The 26,612-nt window shown below is 36.9% G+C and overlaps 1 protein-coding gene across 1 annotated transcript; it reads right to left on the minus strand.

The window, feature by feature from the left end:
• Window positions 1–402: 402 nt before the first annotated feature.
• Window positions 403–20,191, minus strand: LOC129253729 (titin-like). Its single transcript, XM_054892152.2, has 5 exons — window positions 19,890–20,191; window positions 13,440–13,479; window positions 8,483–8,580; window positions 5,695–5,811; window positions 403–4,452 (listed from the first exon to the last, which is right to left on the minus strand). The coding sequence occupies exons 3-5, from the start codon at window positions 8,487–8,489 to the stop codon at window positions 4,175–4,177; spliced, it is 402 nt and encodes a 133-aa protein (XP_054748127.1). The 5' UTR covers window positions 8,490–8,580; window positions 13,440–13,479; window positions 19,890–20,191; the 3' UTR covers window positions 403–4,174.
• Between the last annotated feature and the right edge of the window lie 6,421 nt (window positions 20,192–26,612).

Here is a 26,612-nt window from a genome sequence, read left to right on the forward strand (position 1 = left end):
TTATGCGTAGTATCAGTGGATGGCTAAGTTACCATTATAGTAGTAACTTTTTATGGAACGAGGCCCTGATGTGTTTGGATGTCGTAGAAAATAGATATTCTGATAAAACTAAAATATATGTAAGAAGTGTTATAAGAGCGAGCGAGAGACAGAGATAAAGAGAGAGAGAGAGAATTAAGAAGTGAAAGTTTCATGCCATGAAACTAAAATAATTTTTGATAAAAAAAATAAAATAAAATTTTGAAGGACAATATTATATAATTTGTAAAAGAAAAGTTGGTGAAAAGATTTTTGTGCATCTGATAAACTGAAATAGTCATAATATACAGGTAAATTAGATCATTCTTCTGAAATGACAAATTCACTCAAACACGTCAAGTACAACAAATCCAATGCATAGTATATATTTAAAACAGGTGAACGATAACACATTTAATTCCATGACAACCTTTACATCGATATAAGTATAAGTATTACATTACAGTGTATCATCCATATTTACCCAACAGAAACTGTTAAAATGTGAAACCAAAAATAATGCGTTTCCTTTTAAAAATATATTACCCACCCAGCATAGATCATGTACACCTAAAATTCATTTTCTCTTAGATTCAAGGCACCGAGGCATTTGAATTCGACCAACATTGTATATTCAGTAACTTGCTTAACACTGAAAGGCACAAAATGGTTGAAAGCCGCTATATCTATATCCCACATCAGCCTCCGTGTATCAATGCAAGACCCAGTTAATATTATTCTGGGTAAAGTGTTGTATAAAATAGGAAGAGAGGCTACGATCGTGCTTACCTTTATTCTTGCATAATTTAAACAACTTCAATTCCATCACCATACTTTGAAAAATAGCACACGAATGGAAGGGAATATTAAAAAGCACACATTTGAAATAACAATTGTGATCATTTTTCAAAAGCCCACATCTGAATCAAATCATAATTTGAAATAAGGTATATGGTATTTTGAATATTACATTTGGTATCGGTAAATAAGAAATATATGCTACCATTAAAGCTAGATATGAAATATTCATGGCCATACGCAGACATTTTTTTCAGGGGGGGGGGGCAACTGCCCCCTCCCCTGCGTATGGTCATATCAATATTCAATCTTAGAAGTAAAGAAAAAAAAATGAAGCCCATTGCACACATGTATTCAGGAAAGTCTTGCTCCTGCAATTCGCATATTGAGGTTTTCTTATGCAAATGAACCTCGCATCACTCTTCATGCCACACAGAGAAATTTGAAATGTTATTTGTATTGCCGCTCTCGTCTTTCTGTTCACCAATGGGAAAGTGATGTATATATTTTCAAGTATACTAAAAACTTGTGACCAACAAGAGGCGATTAAAAGGATAATGGGGCGAGGGTCAATCTCTACTGAAACAGACACTGCAAAAAGGAATCCAAGTCTCCAATGAAGATATACACTATGTACAACATTTATTTTTGATCTTGGCGTTAGAAATATGTGGATGTGAGAGAGGAAGAGGTTTAGGGGTTAAGCCCCCATCACACTTATTCCGAATCAAGCAGAATTGACCGGAATGAAAGGACTATTGTTCGACCACCAGTTGCATGGTCATTTAAATCTACTTCGAACACCGTTCGAAAATACCCCTCGAATGTTTTGAACATGACCAAAACCTTCGGGACGGCCAAACGAAATGACAAAAATATTTCGAATGCAGTCAGAATATTTAGAATGTACAAGAATGTAGCAAGAATTGTCAATCTGACTCCATTGCGGTTCATTTTGACTAGTGTATAATGATTCACCTAGTCGATTTACTGAATTTCAACTCCAGTTTGGTGAATTCATAAGTTCCTTCCAAAAATTTCTAGATTATTTTTTAATATTTTTTTCGTTCTAGCTTCTGCTTGATTCCTGCTGACTCCGAATAAGTGTGATGGGGCCTTAAGATGGAGATATATAGAGAGAGGGGGAGAGAAAGAGGGGGTTGGCATATAAGATCATTTTTGTTAACCCCGATAAATTCGATAATAATATTATGTAACTTCAACAATACATGACAAATAACAAATTAAGTTGGAATCTGCTAGCTAAGGGAGCCATAATAGACTACCCATTCTGCTTTTGATAACCGAATGCTAATGATGATTGGACTTTGATGTAGTCGGGTGTCAGTAAAAGATGAAAACGGGTCACAAAATGTTTGTTTGTTCGTTTTTCGTCACGCGCTTAAATGGTTGGGGCTGGGGTGTCTCCCTCTAAAAAATATATATAATAAAAATAATTGTTCTGTATATTATGTACATGCTATTCCTTAATTGAATTTCATTGAATTTTTCGCCGATTCGACATACAAAAACTTTGGACGAACAAAATTGATCAATGATTCAATATTGTTTCTTTTCCCCGTTTACCTATTGTAGGATTATCTCACCATATCTAAAAACCTGCCCTTCAAATTTTTCCCATTCACTGCTTTTAGTAATAAGTTTCTAAAAAGAAATTATTATAAAACAAGCTATATTGTGTAACTGGTATTTTCTCTGAAGTCAATAAAGGAATTATGTTTTATCTAGTGTGGTAATTTTCAATAGTCCTTTGTACATGTACATAGGCCTATATAATATTCAGGGAGTTTTCCGGTACATAAATGAAAGAAACCGTTGCATTGAAAGCCATTTTCTTCTGATAAAGATAATAATTGTTGCTTGCTATTTTCAAAGACAATCTTCAAAGAGTTATGATGATTATCGAACGTCCTGCAAATAAAATAAGAGTAACGCCGTACCGATTATTCTCACTTAATTTTACCAGACAATTTACATTCACTGTATAATATTTTACAATACAGATTTTTTTTTCTCCTTTAAATTCAACAGATACAATTTACCTCCAGTGAATAAATAACATTTTACAATGCAAATTGTTTCTCTTTTCAATTCAACAGATACAATTTACCATCAAGTATACTGTTTTACAGAACGAGTAAATTACGAGTTGCTTTTCAATTTGACAGACACAATTCACCTTCATTGTATAGATCGCAATTGACATGAACATCATCTCATCAATATCATATCAATACTTTAAATGAAAACTCGGAAGACCTCTTAATATCTGGATATAGCGGAGGGAACCAAGTTGGCAGGAAGACCTCAACGAACCACTTTTAAAAATCAAAAACTTGGATTTTTGTCCTCGAAAAAAAATGAACAAATCCCACAATGTTAAGCATCAGACGGGTACCGCGTATTCAAGAAAATGGATTTGAAAAGTTGATTTTGAAATCAATTGAGTAAATGAAAATGGATCGTGGTAGATGAATGGATAATGGTACATAAAAATTCGGCCGTTTGGTGCCACTTATAATTATGTAGAATTTATTTTTGCCACAATTATTGAAGGAGAACTTCTTGTTAACTGGCTGGAGGCGCGCGTTCATATCAGTTTGCAGTCATTAAGGAGTTATTTTGATTGCATCGCCACCTGCTTTCGGGCCTGTGGATACAAGCCGAGGGCTCATGAATCGCATTTGCGATTGAGATTGCCTTTGTGCTAATAATAATTGTTATGATTATCATCCATCAGACAGCGTCAACGTTGTCAATGCTGTCCCGTCCCGTGACAACGCCAATCACTGTGGTATTTCTACAGTTGAAGCTGGGAACATTCATTGTATTGTTGCATGGGACAGACATTGACAAGTCTTCCAAAAGATTTTTTGTGCGTTTCATGAAAGGTCCTATCGGGTGTTTTATCCGACAAGGTCAGCTGTAGCCGCCAGTTACCATGGTAACAGTCAGACACCAGTGCCTCTCGGCCAATCAATATCAAGGAAAGTTGTCTGATCGGACAACTTCTCTCACGGCACTTTTTAATGAGACGCTGTCCCGGGGGCGTTTCATGGAAACACCTGTCGGCTGGTTTATCCAACAGGTGCTGTTTTATCCGACAGTTACCACAGTAACGGTGCTTTTCAGCCAATCAAATTTTAATGAAATTTGTCTGATCCGACAACTTATCAGACGACACATGCTGATGAACGCTCCCCATGCCAGAACTAAAATGTCTGATGATCTCAAGCATAAAGATCTCATGCATGATGGTGGTGGTGGTGACGTCTGACGCGGAACCCATTTGATGCCAAACAACGTCTTTTACATTTGCATATTTAAAAAAACAAAATTATTTAGATACTATTGGTTTTACAAGCTCTTCGTTCTGTTGGGTGTTCTGCCAAAGAAGCTCCTTCACGTCTACGTCACTGAGAGGTTTGACGGCGGGTATGACGTGGAGGCTGAAGGTGGTGCAGCATTCTCCCCGCTTGTTGCGGGCCTTGTAGACGTAGAGCCCGGCGTCGTCTTCTTTGGTGACGAGGATCTGGCAGTAGCAATCGCATTTGTCGTTCCAAACCTTGAACCGACCGCCGCTCTTCAAGTCCTCGTCATCCAGGATCCAGTGTACTAAAAACAAGAAGAAAGCAGAGGAATTGGCGAGGGATGTACAGAGAGATTTGGATTAAAGATGTATCTTTGGCACTTTATTCTCTTTTTTATCCCAACCCTTTCTAGACACAAGAAGATAACATTCAGAACTTGTTACAATGTCAATGTATAATGCTTTCCAGCGTCTCTAAACTTTTTGCGTAACATCCGACAAGATCAAGGTCCTACTAAACAGGTAAGACGCCCGAAAATTTGCAGTGACATGAAGGTTGCCACTGAAACTTGTCATTCAGTGTCGATGATATTGACTGAAAAGGACCGTTCCGTTAATTTGCAGTGACATGAAGGTTGCCACTGAAACTTGTCATTCAGTGTCGATGATATTGACTGAAAAGAACCGTTACTTTGGTGACTATTAGTGGATGAAAACATGACTGTCATTGATGACACCTTATGAAACGGTGCCAGTAGGTCTGTTAAATTCACATCTGTCTGTCTCGGACCCTGCCTTTCTAAATATCCGGACTATGATTCGTTTTTAGCAGGTTATTACGCACGACGATTTCAAGAACAAAGTAAATCTATTGAAAATCCCAGCCATGGCGTAATTTCCTTCAGCAAGAAATGTATCCTCATTGTGCTGCACTCAACCCAGGTGAGGTGAATGGGTACCCGGCAGGATTAATTCCTTGAATGCACTGACCGCTGAAAGGCAGCTCGAGCTAAAGCTGGGGTAATAATAATAAACAATGCGCCTCGGAATAGATTATTTCTAGATATATGGCGCTATATAAATGCCTATTATTATCATTATTATCAAAATACCCGTCAAATGACAATGAACAGCTGGCAAGTCTTTGTCGAAAATTGGTGAACCGAAACAGCAGTTTCGTCCGAAGTTTAGGGGATGACGAAAATTGCAAATTTGTCATTTGTCAAGAGTCTAGGACGAAACTGCTAATTTTGATCCCAATTTTGGACAAAGACTTCTCGGTTGCTCATTGTCATGAAGGGCGTTTGACGATCCATTTTTTCATGTTCTTGAATCCGACGGTCGTCTTGAAAGCGAAGACTCCCATGTTATACCAACTACTGTCGAAAGGTACTGAAAACATCAAATGTGATTAGTTGAGAATATGAGAGGCGAGCATGAAGGAGAATTGAAATTGTTGTTGCTGAATATAAGTTCATTGAAACGGGAACGTGTCTTAAGTCTTCCATGTCTTCGGGCTCCTACAGGATTTTCGTAGTATCACTAACCTGATTCGGGTTCTTCTGTAAGTCTGCAGAACAGGTTGACTCTCTTGCCTTCTTCAATCGACCTCGACTGTTGACGGACCTCGATCTTGGGCCCCTTGTAGCTTGGCTTGTTACCAACTGAAGGGAAGAATGAAAGCCAGAGACAGGCGGACGAACAACCAAAACCGGGAAAACGAAAGTCAAGCAGAGGGGGACGAAATTAAGAGACAGAATAAGGGCAGGTAGAGCCAGATCAGGGAGAAGACCAACGGACAAATTGAAAGAGAAACGGGAAAGGAGTCAACCAAAAGCAGAGGAAGAGAAAGAGAGAGAAATAGAGACAAACAGCCACGTCAAAGACATACGAAAAGGAAAGGATAGCATTTTCAAACGCCAATGGGCAGAAGAAAGGAAGAAGTGGACACACATGCAAAGGATGATTAACAGAGGAACATACACGGATGACAAGAAATGGGGTAGGTGACGAATGGGTGGAGAAAAAGGATGAGAAACAACATGGATGGAGTGAATGAATAAGTAAATTATGGTATGGTGATATGAACACAACCAACACTCATAGACAGTTGTGTAAAAAAAAAATGCTCAATACGCTAATTGAACATCTTGCCAAGTTGACATGTAAGGTAACCTTTCATTTTTACACAACCTTTTTTTGAATACATGTACAAAGCATTAATGTTGATATTTTTATAGCTTGTAATACAATCACATCAAACTTAATTGCATATAACCATGTTTTTACAAATGAAATATATACATTGCGTTTTATTGCAAGCATTGTCTAGAATTTTTTCATAAAATGAATTGTGTTTATTTTCAAAGATTGGAAAATGTGATAAATTACCAATATGAATATAACATAGTCTTGAAATGAGCCGATGAGATTTTTTGATAATTTTATTTTCATTCAAACAGTATTAGGCAGGAATGAATGATTAAACGAATGATGAGATACCTTTTATATACATGTATATTATGTATGGATTAATAAATTGAATTATGGAATGTAGAGATTTCTGAGAACAAAATAATGTAAATGACATGATAACCCTTGATGACAACGTGGCTAACAGCAAACGCTTTACTTTTTTGATGGACAAAACTGGCAATTAAATAAAACTTTGGACACTTTATGCAGCAGACGTCGCTTAAAAGAATGTCAGAGATATTAAATAATATTGCGAACCAAGACAGCTAGAAATAGTGAATTTAAAGAGGAAAGAGAAGATCATCACAATATCGCATTTTTATGGCAGCCCATTTCGTTTGTTTTTGTTTTCTTTCTGTTGCAAATATAAACTTCTTTTTTATTTTGTCTTATTTTGATATTTAAGTTGCACTATGGGGAAAGTGTAGAATGAAAATCAATTTTACTTAAAATTTGAAGTAACATCACATAATTTTGTCATCCTCATAAGCAACTAATTTGCTGCATAGATAACTTCTAACGTGTATATACTGGGTGTATAAAAAAAACGTATAAAAGGTAACCGAAGTTTAAAGGTCTGCTATCATATATTATTCTTGATATTTATATTCTACATCCGTCAGTAACTCATCAACTTTAATTAAACATCTTGCGTCCGTCAATAAATTTTGAAGGGAAAACTCTCATGAAACCAAAACCTTGCACCAAATTGGCTTCGTGCATGTACATTAAAACCCAACACTTAGAAAAAGTGGGTTTTGTACCCTTCGCCTTCGATAGACTATAACTATGTGACCCATTACAAATGTGATGCAAGGTAGGTGTCAAATTAAAGTTAATGAGTTACTCAATTATTTAAAATAGAAATTACAAGAATAAATCAGGTATTATTGATATAGCTGACCTTTGAACTTCGATTCACCCCCCTTTTTTTTTATAGAAACACCCTGTATTTAATCCTGCTATTCTTTCCATGCGACGACCCAAATGAAAGTTAAAAAATGATTAAATTGGATATGGAACGCTGCAGGTAAAAACGACTCGTCTTCTTTTGGCAGACTTAAGCTCAAAAGAAAGATTATACAACCAAATCTGTTACTATGGCAACAGATTGGTTAAACTTTAAAATGAATAGGTTAAGAACGCCAGAAGATGACTTTGTCTTTCTGTCTGAGCAATAAAACAAAATGGAGGATGAAAACGTGGTCGGGTGAGCTTTTTCAAAGATGCAGACCAAAAATCAGTGAATTCCATTTCGTTTTTAAATGTTCGATACTTACTTGCTTTTGCGCAGAATTGATATATCGGTTTTATTATAAGGATTACCAGTGGAGAGGAAAAACAAAATAAATACAGATTTATCATATGAAATCACAAATAAAATATGATGGGCCTTATTTCAATCGTTTACATTGCAGAAAAAGCACAAAATGTATTAAACAACTTTTAAAACAGTTAGATGCTTGAATAATGTATTGTTACAGCCTAAATATATTTCTATCATAGCTTATTAATACACTCTAAAAAATATTGAGTAATTTTGCTCTATGAGGGTAATTATTGGGAATTTCTTTTGGGCATTTTTATTCATCCAGTGATGAAAATTGTACCCATTCTAAACCTCTAAAGCAACTGCTGCTTATTTTTTTTAACCTTACAGGACAATAAGCTTCCCGCGTTGGGTAAGATACTGCCCCAAATTTGGTTGGACACATAATTACCCTCATGCTGATCAAAATTTTACCCAATATTTTTTACATTGTACCTAAATTTGACAGGAAAGGTACAACATTAACTTTTCCCTCATTTCAAAATAAAAACTTTTATATATACATGCATATAAACGCTGTTAAAACAAACCTGACATTGTTCCTTAGCTAGATTCTCCTCAGTGTCTGAATTTCTTTTTAAGAACGTTAAATCAAATTGCCTGCCTCTTCACGTTCCCTGGTAATGTTCTACAAAGAGAGAGAGAGAGAGAGGTGATTAAAAAATATGGCCAAATAAAAGGGAATAGTAAATCAGTAAGTCCACATCTTACTTAGATCTGCCCCCAATAACAGGCTTTGACATAAGGGTGTACAATCAACTGCGCCTATAAAACGAATGTTGTGATTGGTTGCGGTTTTCTCTGGACTATGTGTTGATGCGACGATGATTTTGATTGGTCAGTGTAAGTTTTGCAATTATTCTGTTCTTGTATTACGTCACTGAGCCCTACACATAGAGATGTATACTAATTATTAGTATATATCTCAATGGCCATACACTCTAAATTGCAGGTATTTACAGGTGAGCTGTAGGAGGGTCGAATTCTGAATTAAGTTTTACTCCTATAGAATAATTATTAAATCGCGAGGGATTTAAATTCAAATCCTCGGGATTTAAAAATAAAGTTTTAGGATTAAAAATAAATCCAGAATTTGATTGGTCCCTAAATTGCATGGATTTAATGAATCCCTGCAATTTAGAGTGTGTTGATCGTCACGGCTTTGAACAGGATGGGATTTAATACCCGGTCGGCTTCAAAAGCGTGCGGAGAGAGCAGGGCGAATCAAGTATCGGTTTAAACCTGCCCCTTTAAGATATCTCCATCTCTCTGAACCCTAACGGTATTCACAGGGCAAGCAATTAAATGTTTTGATTAATGGCTGGTTATAGGTCAGTGGACACATACACGTCATTCAAGGAGCTAGACGGGTGTTTATCGAAGCCCTGTAGGTCGAATCCTCCCACCCCTCACGATAGACTACCCCTTGTTTGTTATACTTGTCATCAAAGCCTTTTTGACTGTGATTGGGGGTTACTTTCTTTTTTCCAGGATTGAGTATGATTGAACGAAGACCAGGGGCATAGGCGGATCCAGCTTTTGGCGAAAGGGGGGGGGCGCACTGCCGAGCGGCGCACATATTTTTGCACTTCACCGGCGCCATAAAAGAAAATGTTGAAAAAGGGGTAAAGTCTGACCCTGTCAAATGCTCTTTTCAAAATGTAGGATTTCCAGTCATGCCATTTTGCATGACCACACGCAGATAATATTTCCGGGGGGGGCAAGACTCGAAAATTTGGTGCACATCTCACATTTGCACACTTTTCATAGTTTTTATGAAATGTTAAGGGAAAAAAATTGTTTTTCACAACAGCAGATCGCGAATGTGCCCCCCCCCCCTTCGACCCTTGCTGCGTACGACCATTCCCTGAAGTCCACTTAAACATATCTCATTATAACAGAAAATATACATCAATTTAAACATATAATATTTCTAAAACATATATAGAGAGAGACTGAAAAACTTATTAAAGAAAGAAACAAGCAAAAAGTAACACAAATTATGCATGTTATGTGCGATTTCAAAATCTCGTGTATTAACCCTTTTATTGCGATGAGGCCAATACTTTTGTATATTAATAGAGATACAAGTTTTTTTTTACTATATGTATATATATATATACACAGGGGCGTCGATCCTTTTTTAAGATTTGGGGGGCAAAATCATGAATCAACTTTCCAAAGGCGCTCGATATCACACAAAACAAACAAACTCACACACACACACACATATGCATATGTATATATATATTTATATGACTCATGAGATAGAAACACATATCTCACCAACAAATTAATGCGAGCGCGAAACGCGAGCTGAAATTTTTTGGTATACTGACCTGAAAACAGGAAAAAGGTGCCTGTTTAGGACTGTTTGTAGTAACTCATGAGGAGGATACATATCTCACTACACAGATAATGCGAGTGCCAAGGGCGAGCTGAAATTTCTTTATATTCTGACCAGAAAGCTTGATATTCTATGCATTTTTGTTACCAATGATTAAGATGGGTATCTAAAAAAACAGTAGATGCGAGCGCGAAGCGCGAGCTTAAAATTTTGATATTTAGATCTGAAAAAATGACAGTTTAATGGACGTTTGTAATAAAGAACAAGATTATATCCAGCAAAAGATTATTGCAAATCGAAGCGGGAGTTCTTTTGACGTTTAGTCCTGAAAAAGGGACATTCTATTCACCTATTTAATCATGAAAAGTATGGGGTTTTGCTACAGAAATGATGCGAGCGCAAAGCGCGAGCTGAAAATTTTTATATTCCAATCTGAGAAGCGGATAATTTAAGCACGATTTTAAACAAAGAACGAGTTGTGTAGCTCAATTTCAATATACGACTGGTTGCGTAATTATACACTCCCGGTACTAGCAACGGGTTTTAGCAAAGTTTTGGGCTAAAATGTCGAATCATCTTCATAAAACACTATAGTAGCTGTCTTAAACTAAAGGCCATAGAGATGGCACAATGTGGAATGTGTAAAGAAGAAAAAGTGACTGACCTTCTTTTTATTAAAGCATTGGAAAATAAGATCATAATTAAAGGATTTGCTCTACGCTTTTGTATGATTCTGGGATTTTTTAAATAAATTAAAGATTTCATGACATCTGCATGTCATTCTGTGGGCAACTGCCCCGCCCCAGTCTACTCTGTAAGGGCATGCAATAAGCTTTGTTATGACCATTCAACAATAAAATGTATAACCAGGTGCCGCTGATCATTCTTGACCGGCGCCGATCTAGATTTGGTTGGCAATAGGCCCTTCTTCATTATTCTACCGGCGCCTCATTATTGGAACCAGGGGACGCTGATTATTCTTGACCGGCGCCGATTTTTTTCAGAACAAGTAGTGCTGATTATTTTTACCGACGTCACGTAAGATTCAGGCAGCGGCAATTCATAATTGACTGGCGCCGATTTAGAATCAGGAGGCGCCGATTATTCTTGACTGGCGCCGATTTTTAACCAGGTGGTGCTGATTATTATTGTCCGGCGCCGATTTAGATTTAGGTGGAGCTGATTATTCTTGATCGGCGCCAGTTAAGACTCAGGCAGCGCCGATTAATAACCAGATGGCGCTGATTATTCTTGACCAGCCCCGATTTAGATATAGGTGGCGCTGATTATCCTTGATCGGCGCCGGTTACGAACTCAGGCAGCGCCGATTTTTCTTTACCGGCGCCGATTTATAACCAGATGGCGCCGTTTATTCTTGCCCGGCGCCGATTTAGATTTAGGTGGAGCTGATTATTCTTTATCGGCGCCGGTTAAGACTCTGGCAGCGCCGATTTATAACCAGATGGCGCTGATTATTCTTGTCCAGCCCCGATTTAGATTTAGGTGGCGCTGATTATCCTTGATCGGCGCCGGTTAAGAACTCAGGCAGCGTCGATTTTTCTGTACCGGCGCCGATTTATAACCAAATGGCGCTGATTATTCTAATCTGGTGCCGATTTAGATTTAGGTGGCGCAGAGTATCCTTGATCGGCGCCGGTTAAGACTCTGGCAGTGCCGATTTTTCTCGACTGGCGCCGATTTATAACCAAATGGCGCTGATTATTCTTGTCCGGCGCCGATTTAGATCAAGGTGGCGCTGATTATTCTTGATTGGTGCCAGTTATATGCAAGCAGCGCACTGCTGATTATTTTTAACCGGCGAAGTTGTTGGGAAAAGGGTAGTTAAAAAGAAAAGATAAGGAAGATGATATGATTGTGCTTTGCTGGAGGATAGTCTTTCCTTACTGTTGCTATCAGTGTATAATTTTTTTAAGCGGCGCCTTTTCTTTTCTTTCCTTTATTTTTTCAAGCAGCGCCTTTTCTTTCTTTTACTTTTCTTTTATTTTTTTTGAGCGGCGCCTTCGGCGCCGCTCAAATATTAGGAGGAGGGGGGGGGCGCGCGGGGGGGGGGGGGCGCGCGCCCCCTGCGCCACCCCCCCTGGATCCGCCACTGAGGGGCCTGTTTCATTAAACTTGTTATAATAACACATTTTCAGTGACAGTTAAAAGCTACCGAAATCCTTCAATCTGATTGGCTGATAGTAAGTTTGTTATAGAAATTATGCATTTGTTATTATAACAAGTATTTGTGAAACGGAACCCTGGAATGGAAAGGGTTGGTACCGGAATTATTCCAATGGGGGGGGGGGGGAGGAGATGCGGTGGAGGCAGTGGTGTACCTGGATAACCTGCTGGGAACCTGGGCAAAACATATTTGACATCTTAGGCATGTTAAGGGGGAATTATCTGAAGCCCCATCGCCATTTCCAGAACATTTTCCCTTCAAAAAATAAGAAAGATCTTAAAAATTCGATCGTGGCAAAAATGCCCCAAAGAAATAAACAAAGAAAAAAACTATGGAGGAAATTTTGTAATCCCTGCCACCCCTCCCCCACATGTGCTATTTCAGAATCACGTGGTATTCATTCTGTTCGCAAAGTTTTAGATCAGTCAACTTAGCGGTGACATTTTGAACAAATTAGATTTCCAAATGACCTCGATCCCAGCTGTCTATAACTTCCTATTTGGTAGATCATCATGAACACATACAGAAACGGGCAATTTCAAAGGTATATGTTTAGCCTTAATTTTCGGGTAACTATATGAAATTTATTTCATCCTAACGTCTTGATTTAACACAACTGCCAAAATTGAATTGTATTCAATTACCAATCTTCCCCGGTAAAAGGGAACAGACCGACAATTGATGTATTAAGGCAACATGGAGACATTAAATGGAGTCATTGTTTGTAGCACAAGCCGGTAATATTTTTACCCCATAGCTATTTCAACGTAACATTGCGTAACATTTACAAAATGTTTGGAATCTTTACCCAACCAAAATGCATGTTCCCATTTCACCCAATTTTGGGTAAACCTTTTTTTAGAGTGTAGGCCATTTAAAAAAAAAACAGATTTTCACGCTTCCCAAAAATGACCAATAAAAATATAACCATAGTAAACAACACCATTATACTTACCGATTTGACCCTGTTCTGTCCGTATATGTCAGGTTATTATCTGTAAAAACATATTAGGAAACAATACGGTAATTAATAAACCGTGCTTTAAAGATGCTATCTTGTCATTCACTACGGATATTTCCAAGTTGCCCATTGTAATGCCTTCTAATTCTATCTGTGGTCTTTCTTAATGTTCTATACATCTTATTACCGAAATACAGTTTTATAAGTTTACCCAAGAATTCCTATACATTGATACTTTATTGATTTTAAACGCCATTTCGGGAACTTGACTGGATATTTTTGTAAGGGGTTCGCTACCGGTAAATTGCCAATTTGTCCACTGCCAACTCATCCACTCACCACATGGTCTAATTTCATTTTAGTTTAATGCCATTCCGCTCATCACCATTTCGTCTAACAACCATTTGGTCCAAGCATCACTTCGTCTAATCACCATTTCGTTTATGACAATTTCGTCTCATAACCAGTTGGTCTAATGTCCAATTAAATTTCATTCATTTTTCACAATTAACACTTAGTCCAATTATACCAAATGGCCTGTGGACTAAACGGCTATTTGACCAACTGGTTATTAGACGAATTGGTGAATGGACGATTGGCACCTAGACCATGTGGACAGTGGACGAACTGATGGTAGACCAAATGATAGTAGACGAGTTGGCAATCGGACGAACCGGCATTCGACGAATTGAAAATAAACATCGCCACCTACCTAGATAAATACTATTTCACTTACTTATTAACTTACGCTTCTGCAGTTGTTTCACGTTTTATTTTATGTATTTTTTCACCAAAATAAGCGTAAATGGGACACCGAACTCTAAATTAATTTGATCAGAATGAAAAGGTGGACTGTACAAAACAGTTACCATGGTAATCGGTTGTTTAATAGTACCTTACATGTAGAGCATTTGGGAAAATACATTTATGTTTCCAAGACATAGTGAACAAAACTGTGGGCAAATGAGGGGGAGTGGGGGTGATAATGTCACATTTATTTATCTATTGTATATATTTCAGATGTCATAAAATTAAACCCACTGGATAGGTCAACTTATCAGTTGTTGAATAACAACAGCTCGACATTTGCATACAAGACCTCATGTATAATTTATTACTTTTTCCCTATAATCCATTAAACTTGAAACACCATAACTAAGTTATGTATCATCCGATTAGTAATATCATATGGCCCACGTTTAATCATTGTTACAGACCTATACAACAGTTGATTTAGCTTTGATCTATCTCACATGGAAGAGACAGATGCGGATCGGAGATTCCGTTACAAGTGGAACAACACCAATAAATGCGGGCCCCAAAAAGTAAATAAAACAGGGGTGCCAGGACAATGAAAGACGACTTAAAGAGACATGATTGTTTTTCTTTTGAATAAGACTGGTATTATAGTAAATCTACCCAGATCTACCATTTCATATTTATCTTTTTCTTTTCTCCACTTCCCCCTCTCTTCTAACCAATTTTCCCCCCCACTTTTCTTCTTTTTTTTATACATTATTTCAATTCCATAGCTCAAAGTTTATTTTCATAGATACACGCACATGTATAAAATGTCATGGTTTACTTTTAACTTTTTCAATACATGACCTGATAGTTGAAATTCTACGTCACTATGTAATTAGGGTAATTGTTTTGGTCTAAGAAGAACAAATATTATATATACTATGAAATATGTAAATTTATTTTTAGAACCATAGCCCGAAGATAAACAGAGTAAATATCGGAAATCTTCATGTGTGTGCGTGTAGTTTGAAAATCGGAATTTACTTTGAAAAAAGTACGTTTCTTTTCTGACTTGTTCACTTTCTCAGACTACGGTGAGGTTGTGTGTGTTTGTGTATGTGTGTTTGCATAGTGTAAGGGTGACTGTATGTATGTGTATTGGAGTGGGGTGGGGTGGAGTGTACAGTGGTACCCCCGAATGACCTACTGAGATGAGCGATACAATTATACTCCAGTGACATAGCTTACGTCACTGTGCAGTGTACCTCGTAAATGATTAATGAGTATTGTGTGTCGCGCATGCATTGATTACGACATATCATACACAGACAATATGGGTAGGGGTGCCCCATGACCATTTCGACGGGGATGTCTTGTTTTTAGTTCAATCGTGAAATGATTGTTGTATAATTTAAATAAAGAAGACACAAGAACCAGTTAGGCGCTGAGAACCCGATATCCCAAATCATCCTCAAAACCTTATCAAACGAGGAATTTGAACATCTGTTTCCGATATGCTGACATCATTTTGATAAGGGTGTGCAAATATCAACAATTTGGGCCATATCTTTGTAAAAAAAATGAATAATTCATACAAATGAAACTACCCGACTTATATCATTATATATAGGAGCATAAATAGAATGGCGTTGGAAGATATACAAATATATTCGAAGGATATACGAAAAATAGACAAAAAAGCGACTTGAAATTATGTGCATTCTAAATGTCATTATAATGTCAGCCATTCCGATATTTCTAAATCCATTTTCTGTATTTTTCCTATTTATCTATCTATTTATAATATATTTGTTATTGATTGATTAACTTTATTATTTTCATTTATTTTATTTATTTCATTATATTTATTTGTCTATTTATACATTTATGTACTTCTTTTCTTGATTTTTATTCTTTTTAGGGGGATTATTTATTCAAAGCCAATTATGACTTTTCGATACTTTTCTTTTATGTAGGTCCGATGTGAAATGAATATAATAATTATGCATGCGCCTCACAGATGTATTTATTTTAAAGTTGTCATAATTAAGATTCCACATACATTGCTCTTTTATTCTGTCCATTGAATGGAAATAACACGCGATTATTATGATGATAATGACGATGGGTAACATTAATCTACTTGCTATTATTAAACTGATTTTGTTTTAGCAAATAAGTCGGAAATATTCACTCCTCATCAATAACTGTTCCGAAGAAGCCCAATATCTTCGATTCAATACTCTTTAAGGTAATACAAAGGCATTCATGACGTCAGTGGTAAAAGAGCTGTAGGATGTATTATCATGTTCACGAATTGAATTGCGGTCATGTCAAAACTAAGTAGAAAGTAATGATGTCTAGTGCAATAGAATTCCTGTCTGTCTAACATGAATATTGGGGCCATGCTCAATATACCAAATGTATGTAAAACCTCACCCATTGGTAATTGGATGATTTGAAATTTCCTGGTTCAAATTAAAAGTCCTGAGCAAAATTGGAAGCAATAAAAGTAGTGGGCTAATGTCTATACAACAGCAGTAATGTATACAGTAGTACGTGATAGCAGAAGTAATAGTAAAAGTAGATTTAGAAGTAGTAGTAGTAGTAGTAGTAGTAGTAGTAGTAGTAGTAGTAGTAGTAGTAGTAGATGTGACGTTGCTTGTGACGGTGGCGGCGATGGTTGTAGTAGTAGTGGTAGTGGTGGTGGTGATGGAAATGTAGAAGTAGTAGAAGTAGTAGTAGTAGTAGTAGTAGTAGTAGTAGTTTAGGAGTAGAAGTAGTAGTAGTAATAGTAGTAGAAGGGAATTCGTCGTCGTCAAGTATAATAATAATAATGATACGCAGTTCTTGTATAGTGCATATCACATTATGGCATAATGTCCAAGCTTCCAAAGGACTTGGACATTATTACCACGGGTGTAGCTCAAGCAGCCTTCCAGCGCTCAGTGCATTTCAAGGAATAAATTCCTGCCAGGTACCCATTCATCTCACCTGGGTTGAGTGCAGCACAATGTGGATGAATTTCTTGCTGAAGGAAATTACGCCATGGCTGGGATTCGAATCCACGACCCTCTGTTTCAAAGTCAGAAGACTAATCCACTGGGCCACAATAGTAGTAATAGTGGTAGTAGTAGTAGTAGTAGTAGTAGTAGTAGTAGTAGTAGTAGTAATAGTAGTAGTAATAGTATAGTAGTAGTAGTAGTAGTAGTGGTAGTAGTAGTAGTAGTAGTAGTAGTAGTATATAGTAGTAGTAATAGTGGTAGAAGCAGAAGAAAAAGAAAAAGTAGTAGTAGTAGTAGCAGTAGTAGTAGTAGTAGTAGTAGTAGTAGTAGTAGTAGTAGTAGTAGAAGTAGTAGTAATAGTAGTTGAAGCAGTAGTAGTATATTATCAGTAGTAAAAGTGGTAGCAGCAGCAGCAGCAGCAGCAGCAGTAGTAGTAGTAGTAGTAGTAGTAGTAGTAGTAGTAGTAGTAGTAGTAGTAGTAGTAGTAGTAGTAGTGGTAGTAGTAGTAGTACTGTAGTAGTAGTAGTAGTAGTAGTAGTAGTAGTAGTAGTAGAAGAAATACTGGATAGGGCCTATATGTCCACATGGCATATGAACATGAAAGGCATTGCGGAGTATTTTTAAAACGTTGCTGTTTCGTGAAGTTTGAGCGGATCGAATATGTTATTTGTACATTATAGTTACAAATAGAGTACCGTATGAAGACAGTATGATATTAGATGTGTATATGACTGTATGCCACGGGGATACCTCATCGGATGGTACTGGTGACTGGTGTCAATTACATTGCGATGCACAGTGGGACACCGTGGATGGTATTTGTAGCAGACTGGTGGTATGCATTATGTTGGTAGCCATGGTGGTAATTGTGAGTTACTGGTGTGTAAGTAGCAATAGAGTGGTGGCGGGAAGACGTATAAGTGGTGGAAAAAGTGGTGGAGGGGTTGTTTTATCGCAGATTGAAGTCGTGGTAGAAGTAGAAGTGCATTCGGATTAATTAGGTGGTGCTGGTGGTAGTAGTAATGGTGATGGTGGTGGATTTGGTGATGGTAGTGGTGTTGTGGCGATGACGGTGGTGGCGCATCTGTTGCTATGATGAGGGTGATGTTGAAGGTTAACATATAGGCCTACATGCATGGCATGTATATTGTTAAAGTGGTATACTTGGGATTTGTGGCGTTCATTACACGACGATGATGGTAGGCCGGGTGAAGCCGTTCGGCAATAACAATGTAGGCATTGGTATCGTTGTTGTTGTTGTTGATGGTGGTGGTGGTGGTATTGGTGGCAAGAATGGCTGGTCTGATAAATTGACGAAGGTGGCATGCAAGGATGGCACAGGTTGCGGAGCCAAAGGGGAAGGGTGGTAGGATTCGGAAGTGGTGTTATCCTCTCTTTTCGGCAATATAGATAACAATGATGGTGTGGAAATAGTGGCATTAGTTATTCGCAGCTGTGAACGATTGTCAAAGGTTTCTTTTGAGAGGATATGGGGAACAGCCCTCACACCAATGAACCCGGCAAGGGGGGAGTGAAAGGAAAAATGAATAGGGGGGCAAATGAAGGAAGGCGAAAGAGAGAGGTTGAGATTTAAAGAGAATGAACCACTACACGGACTCTCCATTATTAAGAATTTGTAATACTATTCGCTATTTTTTTTTAGTATAAAAGGCATGGAATAAGGTGACCATGCTGCGGTGTTTGATCATTGTTTAAGTGGCCCGAACATGGAGTCGTGTGTGTGTGCAGCGCTTTGTAACCGAAAGGAAAAGGCGCTATATCAAATAAAATTAGCTTTGGAATGGATTGGATTGTATATGTAAATGAACCATGGGGAACTTAACTCTGACTTCATTGTTTTTACAGAAAGATATAACGTTGATATATTTGCATACATTGCATTTCATTTCATTTTTTTCTTCTTTTGATTATTTGTATAAGTACTACTAACATTATTATTTTCATCATTACTCATATTTCTTTATTTTCCTTGACAGAACCTTAGATATACATAAACTTTATCATGCACTTCTTCCAAATCTGTGAGCATTTATTTTCCGCTTCTTTTTCTGTCCATCAACATTGTATTGAATAATTTCCGTTATAATGTTCTATTTTGATTTTCACCATATTTTTTCCACATGGCTCATGTTTTATTACATTTTTTTAAACAGCTTTCAAATTGATGTGCGTCCCTTGGTATGGTATATATCTTTTTATTGTATATACACCGCAGAGCAATATTATAAGATGCACTAGGGTACTTATGAAAAATATCAGACGTTCCGTGAAGGATTTTTTTCGATGTAGGCCTACCCCACATCCATATAAAACTGCATTCAAATTCGATAGACTTGTATACAAGCTGCAATGATGTTTCATTTTATCATTTTCATATCACAAACATTAGCATGCACTATCAGATAGGACTGGCAATGTTTTATCACATAGGTATGTTAAAGACTAACAATGTTAAAGACGTCATGACAATAACAGATATACATTAGGGCGAGGCGATAGACAAACATGAGATAACTGAACATTCATAAGCAATGAAGTTTACATCTTTACGGATTGAGTGCATAACAGAGCGTGCGACCATTTCACATTTATTCATGCACTATCTACATCAGATGTAAACTTATTATTGAGCCATCACTTCCGAACATGCTGTATTCAAAATCAAAACACCTACCTTGGATGCTTAATTCCTTGTGAGTTTTTATGAAAGCGTCCCGTCGGGCGTAGTTAATGTTTTCTTTCCGTATGAAGTCCGCTACCAGTCAAATGGTATTCCAGAAAGGTTACTTGGGTCGTGTTATGCCCTACGCCATGAGTTTTAGCACAGAAAGACCGTGGATGATCCGCATGCAAGCGAGGCTGCGATAAGCGAAAGACGGAGGGGAGAGTATACTGTGCGTGTGATATAACCGACTATACCCCGTTCTCGCTCTCACACGCGTTGCACTAATCGAGATTCCAGCCCCGTTAATAATGAAGTATTTGGGTCCGACATTCGATCGCGAGGTATATGGTATGCGTTAGGGCATCCGAAGGGAGGTGATAGGGTCCAGCCCGCCATGTCTTTATAGCTGTCACCGGTCGCTGATCGGCTCGCATAGACAAATAATCAACCCTCCCGCGCTCTATACTCTAAATCATTCGTCAAATTTACCCAGTAATGCGTGTTAACAAATATTTCTGACATACCAAATGGACGGGATCAATTCAATACAGATATGTCGGGAGATATGTAGATGCTACTGCATGTCTATCAGCCATGCTTTACTCTAATTGGAAGTTTGAAAACTTTTAGACCGTGTATACTTAAAATTGTGAATACTTATTCTCATAGGAGCTGTTGTATCACATTTATTCATTTGGCCTGTATAGGAGATCTGCTTTTGGTTTCATAGACATAATATAATTTCTAGAAGATAATGAGGATTTGTTGATTGGGAATTAGACATGACAAAGATGCCCCCTTAAAAAAATCACTCCCTCGTTATTTGACCGATATGAAATTTTATGTAGTTTATCTTCCTTCATACTTTGATATTTCAAACATGTGTATAATCATAATTCTTTTGATGTTTCATCATGAAACATAAACATATACAAAACACAAATGCACTGTATTGAAACATATTTTATATTTTACCATTGAAGAAATAAATCAAACATTCATAACATATAATCGTATTATATGAAACCTATACACTTAAATATAATAATAATTAAATAACGTATAGGCACATAATGATACAAAGATGTATAGGCCTATATGCCTATAAACATATAAAATTCATGATTAGAATATAATCAACCACTCTGTTTATATTGATATTTTTATCCTGATGGAATATATTTGATAATGATAATATTGATAATAATGATTGTGGTTTCTAAAACTATTTAACTACGATATTAATATTTAACATGATTGTTTAAAATATGCCAATATAAATTTTTACCGTATTAATACGATCATTGTTAAGAGAAACCTTAACTTTTCTGATTATCATTATTCCTTTTGCTACAGGAACTGACATTTGTGTGCACTGAAATGATAACGTAGGCCTACTTGCTCTTCATCACCCTTTAAAACTCTTACTATTAAATGTCAGCTTTGGAAGTGATAACGAACGGACAGTTGGTGTGATCAAAGGATTTGCGCCAAAACAACATTGAACTTGCAGTTCTCACTTTTGTAAGCCGAGTATATAGAACGAGATCCAACGAGATTTTATTGCCAGCATTAATTGCCTCTTGAATCATGGTCTATGATGGGTAAACAGGGGTGAATGGCAGATATTGGGTGCATGTGACCGTGTGTGTGAGGGGGGGGGGGTGTTTCGTGAGAGAGGGAGAGAGAGGAAAGGAATGAGAGGGAGAGAGATTAGGGGGAAGGACGAGGATTCGAATACAGATACTATAGGAGACAGATTCATTTCTTGGATGTGGGTGTGCATGCGTGAGAGGGGGGGGGGGGGGGGGAGAGAGAGAACGAGAGGGAGTGTGAGGCTGCGTGTTGTTACATTTTGTTTCAAGACCGTGAAATTGTATGATTTATTGATTGATTGATTGACTTTATTCACTCACGATTAAAAACAAAATACAATAGTTACCCGCAATCAGCATATAGCTGTTTTTCAGCGAGGCCGTGGTTAAAAGAAAATACAAGAATACACAAGTTATTAAACAGTTAGACATTTCAAAAATAGGTATGAAATGTGATAATTCATATGATATCACGAAAAACATATTGAAAGATGTACAAGAGGGTGCGTGTGTGTGTATGCGGGTGTGTGGGTGTGTGCATGTGTGGTAAAGACGAAGATGGTCATTTGCTGCCTGTTTGTAGAATCAATTATAAATTATTCGAATAAGCAAGAAATTTAATAAAAATCATTCACTGAAGGTTCCGATCAACCTCCAGTTCCATACAAATCAGAGACTGTGCTTTTTCATCAAAACATTGTGCTGTGATATTGGGTGCCTGAAAATGATTACCTTTAAAATCATTTTGTCGATCCCTTGCTAGGGCGGATGGTAGTTACCTCCTATATTCCCAATCTACAATGAGGAATTAAAAATTACCCACAAGCAGGAACTGGAAGAAGGTCGGGGTCAGATGATAATGAGTTAAGACATTGAGGGGGTTGGGTTACAGGTCGACCAACAAGAGGAGATGGTATTACTTACAGAACCAATACCAGTGGCGGCTACGGCTTAAAGGACAAGTCCACCCCAACAAAAATTTGATTAGAATAAAAAAGAAAAATCCAACAAGCATAACACTGAAAATTTCATCAAAATCGGATGTAAAATAAGAAAGTTATGACATTTTAAAGTTTCGCTTAATTTCACAAAACAGTTATATGCACATCCTGGCTTGTATGCAAATTGGCAGACTAATGACTTCACCCACTCACTATTTCTTTTGTATTTTATTATATGAAATATGAACAATTCTAATTTTCTCCTCAATGTCATGTGAAACAAAATTTTATTCCTCCCTGTGGAGCTACCGTTATTTTAACACTTATGGTTAAGTCAAGTTGGTCCTAATTGTCAGATCTGTAAAAATTGAAATATCGTATAATTCAAACAATAAAAAAACAAAAGAAATAGTGAATGAAGGACATCATCGACTCTCTCATTTGCATATCGCTGAGTTGGGCATTCAACTGTTTTGTGAAAAATAAGCGAAATTTAAAAATGTCATAACTTTCTTATTTTACATCCGATTTCGATGAAATTCGCTGCATTGTGTTTGTTTGATTTTTCTCTATCGATTCAAATCAACAATTTTCTGGGGTGGACTTGACCTTTAAGTGAATCTTCAGACTGAGAAGGGAATGGAGGTAAGACATATAATTTAGTGACTCATTAGTCATTACATATTTAAACACTAAGGCCCATATTCTGAAGTCGGGTTTAAGTTAAACTCAGGTTTAAAGTTGTGGTTTAAGTATGGGAAGCCAAAAGTATCAAATTTGTCATTAAGTTGTATGTTTCTTATGTTTACTGTGCTCTTTCCAGATTCATCGATGGTGAAGCCAATAATCTTTTTATACTTCCTAGACAATTATGAATGATTTGAGAGCCAAATGAGCTGAAGTATGATATCTCTACTATTAGTGTTTTATATAACAATTGGCTCGCCAAACTTAAACCACAACTTGGGTTTAAGTTAAACCCGACTTCAGAATACGGGCCTAAGAATTTAACATTAAAACACATGCATTATACGGAAGTTGGGAGATTTTAAAGAAGAAGTTACTTGGGCAGCAAAAATAGAATGTGAAATCAAAGTGAGGGAGGGGCAAACACATAAATATGTTATGAAAACTGGCCATCTTACAACTGAAAGAGGGGGGGGGGGGCTTGAAGTTGAAAAAAATCATTGTATTCGGTATTATTTTATGAAAGTCTCTTCCAGTCAGTTCCAGAGTCTCTTAAAACATGCTCGTCTCTTTACTCATAAAAGGCATATATTAAATCCATATTATTTCCAGAATATTTCAAGTAAATATTTCGTGTCAATGTTTTAGTTTATCATGAAATCATTCTTCATTCGATTTAATCAGCATTATTATTTCGACCATGAGCCATCTAGCCTTCATCTTCACCATTGTCACCATCATCATTAGACAAATTAGGATTTTAAATAATCAAAGAATATATAGTCCTATCTCCCTGGAAGATAAAGAAACTGGTCCATAATCGGTTTATATAGTCGCTTTGCAGTCGAGCAATTATCGCGATCATATATTATTTGCTCCAGATCCATAGACATTGCTAAATAAAAAAAGAGGAAACAATGAAAATAAATTTTAATGAAATTTAATTGTCGTAATAATTCATTTATTCGAAAAGAAACCGTACGAGGATCGCACGGTGATAGTGCGGTCACTATAAAGGAAATGAGGGGTGTCGATGTTATCTTCAGTAGATCGCTCGCGCGGATAACGCGCCTCGACTCCACGGTCATGAATACAGTCATACACAAATCTAACGCGGAATTAACACACACACACACCCTCACCCTCACACACACGCACACACCCCGACTCACCCCACACTCAAACACACGCACAAAGTAAAAGACCTTCCCTTCAACATGAAGTGATTAGGCCTATACACTATACTCCACTACTTCCCATTTGTCATGCGCAGACGATAAAGTAATAGGCTGCTGAACTAAATTTGGGCAGGCACGATAGGCTATACTTCCCCGCCAACCCAAGACACCCTACCCCTGCAACACATCACGTGACACGGTTTGGGTTACACGAGACCCCAGCCGTTGTCAATCTCACACGCATTTCTTTGAGTATTATTTCCTGTCAACGTAAGCATGTCGATGTGTTTGACTTGTATGTGTTTGTGCGGGGCTGTGTGAGGGAGTCAAAATAGTGGTGAATGATGGCTTCTGATTTTTATCTTCATTTTTGTATCCTTTCTGTGAGTTTATGTCAAGAGAAACAAATAAAACGTCTTTTACAAAATACTGGGCATATTTCGAGCTTCCCATGACTTTAAGGGTTTCAAGGAACAACATTATTTTAAATAAGTAGGCCTAATTATAAAACAAAAAAATCAACTTCACAGAAAAGACAGGAGAATTCCCAATAGAAAATGTTGCAAAGAAATGTAACGTTTATGCTTATACTGTTTGGATGTAGAGAGGGTGGAGCATAAACTTAGAAATCTCCATACATAATATGTATGGAGATTTCTAAGTTTTTAGCGATAGAACGATAATAACATGAATTGAATTGCAATAGATCAATACAACTTCAGGAAACTAGCCCAAAGTCAAAGGTCACTTGGGGTCAATGAACTGGTATCTACTCATACAAAATTCGAACAAAGTTGAAAATTATAGGTCATTATAGTTTGATTGACTTGACGGTGGTCACTGGGTCAAGGTCAAGGGCTCGTTTCATTACTTTGATACAAATTATTACTTTGTTTAATTTCTTTGATAAAGAATTGATTTAACTTGTGTGAGATGGTAATTGGATACCACTATTGATAATTGTTTCCAAGTCAATGTTAAATGTCATTTTAGATCAATGAACTTTGGATGATTTTTATTCACATAATGTATGCCTATTTTTTTTCTCAAATTTTGACCCTAAAATCAAATAAGTTTGATTGATTGATTGATTGATTGAATTTATTCTTCTTCATTTCAAACAAATTTACAAAGTAAGTAAGAACAAATCAGAATATGAATAGCAGAAATGAAAAAAGGGAACTTACTGGAAAGCATCGCTTGTTTATGTGAGTCCCCTGAAATAAATACTGTTTGTTTGTTTGTTTTCATATTCCGCGTGCGGCTTGTATAACATGTATGTGGACGGTCATGTATCAGCAGTTATGTTAGTGAATAGAACAGGCAATTCATTGAAGGTCAAATGTAATTTTAGTTTTAAAAAAATAGATGAGAATTAATATTTTCTTATATAGTTTATAAGTAAAACGATCATTAAGCTTGTCTGTCAAATATAGTTCTGTGCGTGCATGTATAGGCCTATATACACGTTTTAAAAATATATTTCTATTTCTTTATTACATCACAAATGGGGAAAATTATTGTAAAAAGTCAGCAATTTTTCCTCAAAGGGACAATAAGACCACTCAACAGCTAGGGCATCCAGAAATGTCCCCTTTGGGTCTTGGATTATTTTAAAGGGTAAATGGAAAATTTTATGATGTAAAAATGAATGTAGTAATGCAGGTAAGAGACTGTCAGAGGTGTTCCAAATGCGTACTTCAGTTTAACATATATTGTTAATAATTTAAGTTCTAGGAATTTCATTTTCAAGTTTCTGTATTAAAGCATTTCAATATGCCTTTTGAATCGATTTGGCTGGGTAGATATGGCTTTATTGTAAAGAACTTCGGGTATTGTCATTAGACATCACATTTTCGCAGAAATTACACTATTTTTTTTCAAAGCATCATCGGGCAAGAATTTTCGAGAACATTCCGAGTATAGTCATGTTGACTTCAGTTCAAATAGGCCATACTAGGATACAGGGAATCTTGAAATAAAATATAACTTGAGACTCAAATTGGCAATTGGCCGACGGTATCAAAGTATTTTTGAACTAGAAATAAATGAAGCTATCATTGGGGCAAAAAAAATAAATTGTATGAAAATTGTGAAGTATATAAGACCTATACTTAAAAATAGTGGTTAAAGGGGGGGGAGTATTTCAAAATGCTCAGCCGCATTGAGACTCTCGTCATGAAACTGACCCTGGCTCTAAAACACATGGGTTTTTTTTTACTCTACCAGAGACTATCCAACGTGACGAGTGGCAAATAAGCTACAAGCTTTAGGTAACTGCACCCAAATTGAGGCACGTATCCAGAATTTTGCATCCCAAGGGGCCCAACC

The sequence above is a fragment of the Lytechinus pictus genome, chromosome 1 (genome assembly GCF_037042905.1).
Source record: "Lytechinus pictus isolate F3 Inbred chromosome 1, Lp3.0, whole genome shotgun sequence".
Classification (NCBI taxonomy): Eukaryota; Metazoa; Echinodermata; class Echinoidea; order Temnopleuroida; family Toxopneustidae; genus Lytechinus; species Lytechinus pictus.